Source organism: Rhagoletis zephyria, unplaced genomic scaffold (genome assembly GCF_001687245.7).
Source record: "Rhagoletis zephyria isolate East Lansing unplaced genomic scaffold, Rhagoletis_zephyria_1.1 Rzeph_scaffold_15226, whole genome shotgun sequence".
In the NCBI taxonomy this organism is placed as follows: domain Eukaryota; kingdom Metazoa; phylum Arthropoda; class Insecta; order Diptera; family Tephritidae; genus Rhagoletis; species Rhagoletis zephyria.
In genome coordinates, this window is record NW_016172293.1 from 1 (window position 1) to 3,290 (window position 3,290).

General features: G+C 45.5%; 1 protein-coding gene across 1 annotated transcript; it reads right to left on the bottom strand.

Annotated features, from left to right (window-relative positions):
- Nucleotides 1-586: 586 nt before the first annotated feature.
- LOC108378907 (breast cancer anti-estrogen resistance protein 1-like) lies at nt 587-2,953 on the bottom strand. Its single transcript, XM_017635210.1, has 2 exons — nt 2,153-2,953; nt 587-2,086 (listed from the first exon to the last, which is right to left on the bottom strand). Exons 1-2 carry the CDS (start codon nt 2,770-2,772, stop codon nt 961-963), a joined length of 1,746 nt encoding a protein of 581 aa, XP_017490699.1. The 5' UTR covers nt 2,773-2,953; the 3' UTR covers nt 587-960.
- Between the last annotated feature and the right edge of the window lie 337 nt (nt 2,954-3,290).

The following is a 3,290-nucleotide window of genomic DNA, read 5'->3' on the forward strand; positions in this document are numbered from 1 at the left end:
AAAAAAAAAAAGTCTCATAGCATACTTCTGTATGCAATTGCTTCCACGGACTTTTTCTACAAATAACTTAAACATTAAACGATAATTTAAAATAAAGATAAGAAATTTAATATACTATAGTGGGGTTTAAAGTGAATACAACTCGTATTAGGGCGATATGCTGCATTGATAACGAAATATTTACAAGAAAGTAAAATAAATTAGACTTTAAATACACACGAATATCTATATACTAATGTACATATAGTATATGTATAAGTGCATCTTTTTGCATCTAAACACATTTGTTGTAGAAATTTGCGATTTATGTAATAATTGCTTAAACACTGTTCGCTTAAAATATCACATTTAAAATTATATTTAAATTAACTTTACTAATTACATACATACACATTTGTGTGTCCACAGTAGAGCGTACGCTACTCCTAATACATATGTATGTGCAAGTGCTTCGTCGGCTCACCGTGGTCGGGCACTTAACACAACTTATTCGGAAAATCGTTTGCTAATTAGTTGCCCAATCGTTTCCCATTATTGCAATACCGTTTAATCATCTCTCTATAAACGACAGGAATTTGGCGTTTTCGTTTCCGGCATTGTGCCGAGCAGTCAGCGCCAGTTGATTATGTAAGTTTTCTTATGTGCTTAAATTTCCTTTAGATACGAGTCCCTTAGCTCCACTGTGCGTAATATTTTGGACAATATTTTATTGCTGGAAGCAAAAAGCATTGAAGCTCATTTATTTATTTAACAGCGCTTTTAAGTTTTAATTAGCTCTCGGATTTCTGCTCTAAGGGGTGGAAGACTTTTGAAGCCTTTGACAAAAACAAATGCCAAAAATTTGTGTTGCTTTGCGGTCCTTCCATAATATGCAGTATATAGTGGCATACATATGTATGTATGTATGTATACCGATGTGTGTAGGCTAGCAGTATGCAACACAATTCGTGTCCAGCCCATTTATAGACTTAGCTGTACGGCTTGCAACATGGCCACCTTCAGGTCGGCTGCCAAGTGGCTGATGTCCACCACGGAGTCAACCATTTCCTGCACAGCTGTGACGCTGGGGAATTGCGCTGCGGCCTTCTTTGACTTTTGCACGCACGTTTTCAGCGCCTCGGACAGCGCGTCTGTGTAGCGCAAAATCTTCTCGCGCAGTTCCGGCTTAGAGACGTTGCGGTGCACAATGTCGCCAATGGTAACCAGGTTGTGCGCGCTCACCACCACAAACTTGCCGTAGGCAATGAAAAATTTCGGCGGCTGATTCTTCTCGACAGTTTCCAGAAAAGAGTCGATCGCTTGCTGCAAGTTGCCCATGTGTGTGGATATTTGCACCGCGTAATAGCAGACCAACTTTTTGTCCTTCTGCGTGAGCTCCTGTTTCTTTGCGTTTGCGTTGTTGTTGTTTACCGGTGTTGTCATCACATTGGAAGCGGCCATAACCGTTGTCTCGGCTGCTTTGATGACCGTGTCGAAATTCTTTTTCAAATTTGCCGGTATTGCCTCACGCAAAGCCGAGTTCTTTTTCGCTGCGGCATCTTTGGACTCAAAAGAAACGTAATCGTAGTCTTCCACCCACTCTGAACTGCCTCGCTTTGGTGTATTTTGGTCTTCCGCAGCGCTTTCAGCCTTCGTGCTGTCCGCCTCTTCCTCGCCACCCTCGCTCAGACTGTGTTTGAATAGCAGTGAGCCGTTGCCGTGTATGAAGGAGGTTGTTTGCCGTACATCCTCAGTGAGGGTTTGCGCGCATGCAATGAGCTGGTCAAGGCTGTCGGGCGGTTTGCAGAAGGTCTTGAACTTCTCGTCGTTGCGCGTAAGTTGCTCGATTGCCCAGCTTTGTGCGTCCAGTGCCTCGGTGGTGTCGTGTATCAGTTTGTCAGCATCACGCAGGGCCCGCACATGTGGCCTCAATTTGAGCGCCAAGTTGCGATCCTCCGAGCGGGTAGCGTTGCCCAGTGCGCCTTCACCGAATTCGCTGAGGTCATGTAGAGCGGTGCGCAAGCGAACAGCGGTTAATTTAACATCCATCAATACCGGTTCAAGTTTCTCGCGTAGACGCCAATTCGGCGTGACAAAAGACAGCAACCTGGAATGAGAAATGAGGTGTTAACTTAGAAGTTTTACTTCGCGTGTCTAGCGTTAGGCAACTCACTTTGTTATTGCTGTTGTTGCTTCGAATTGTAGCTTATCGAGGGTGTGCAGCGCTGAGGACAACTCCAATGGCAACTCCTTCGAAGCGGCTGCTGCCAGCAGCGTAGCGTTGGGCGAGGACTTCTCCGCAACCGGTGTGGAAAGATTTGACGGCAGCGGAAAGTCGTAGGTTGAGCAGTTGCCATTGATAAACTGCACCGATTGATGCCTTTGCTGAAGCAGTAGTTGCTGTTGTTGTTGAACCGCACGAACCGGCAGCGGATTACGACGCGGCACATCGTAGTCGGGCATATTCGCCAACGATGAACGATTCGACGATGAAAATGATAGACTCAGACTGTCGCTGGTAAGCAGCGATGAATTGGAGCTGCTGGGCGTCAGTGTACTTTGATGCTGGACGAGCGTCTGCAGTGGACGAGGCACGTCGTAGGACTCTTCTTGAATAGGCGTCGAGCAGACTTTCATGTTTAGCGGCATATTATCGCCGAAGCGCAGTTGCGTTGGTGTGCGACACACGTTCTTGGGGCAATCGTAATTGACTGGGGTGGCCGGCTTTGGTGTATCGTAAGTTTCGAACTCGCTGCCATTTCCGCTGCCGTTTGCGGCCGCCGCCGACATCATGGATATGTTCTGGTATATACTTTGGTTGCTGTAAAGCTGCTGAGACTGTGAATGTGGGTGACTCTGATGATGGTATTGATGTGGCTGGTGTGGCTGACTGTGCCGATGACTGACTGAAGATGAAGAAGCTGCTGCCGGCCAGTTGTAGATATAAACATCACCGTGACGCTGGGGAGTTATGACCTAGGAAAGGGAGGCACAAGACAAAAAAAGTCAATTATGTAAAGTAAAGTAAGCAATTAAAAGCGGAAACATTCATTGAAAAGACTTTACACTTTCATTCAATAGATAATCGCACGAATATGTTGCACACAAACATTGACCGACTCTCACGCTCACCTACTCAGACGGCACTTCCGCTGTGTATCCTTATCCCATAAATACGAGTGCGAACAGAGTGACAAGGAGTAGTACCGTAAAAAACCATCTTATCGATTTTTTACACACCAAACGGAATTCAAGGTGGCACACATCAAAATAGCTCGCAAACTTTTGCTGCTCACGCTTATCAATTACAT

Bases quoted from the DNA above. Each gene is read 5' to 3' on its own strand.
- LOC108378907 (XM_017635210.1), bottom strand. From the start codon at position 2,772: ATGATGTCGGCGGCGGCCGCAAACGGCAGCGGAAATGGCAGCGAGTTC. The intron at 2,087-2,152 runs GTGAGTTGCCTA...TTCTCATTCCAG, and splicing joins GCAACAACAGCAATAACAAA to GTTGCTGTCTTTTGTCACGC.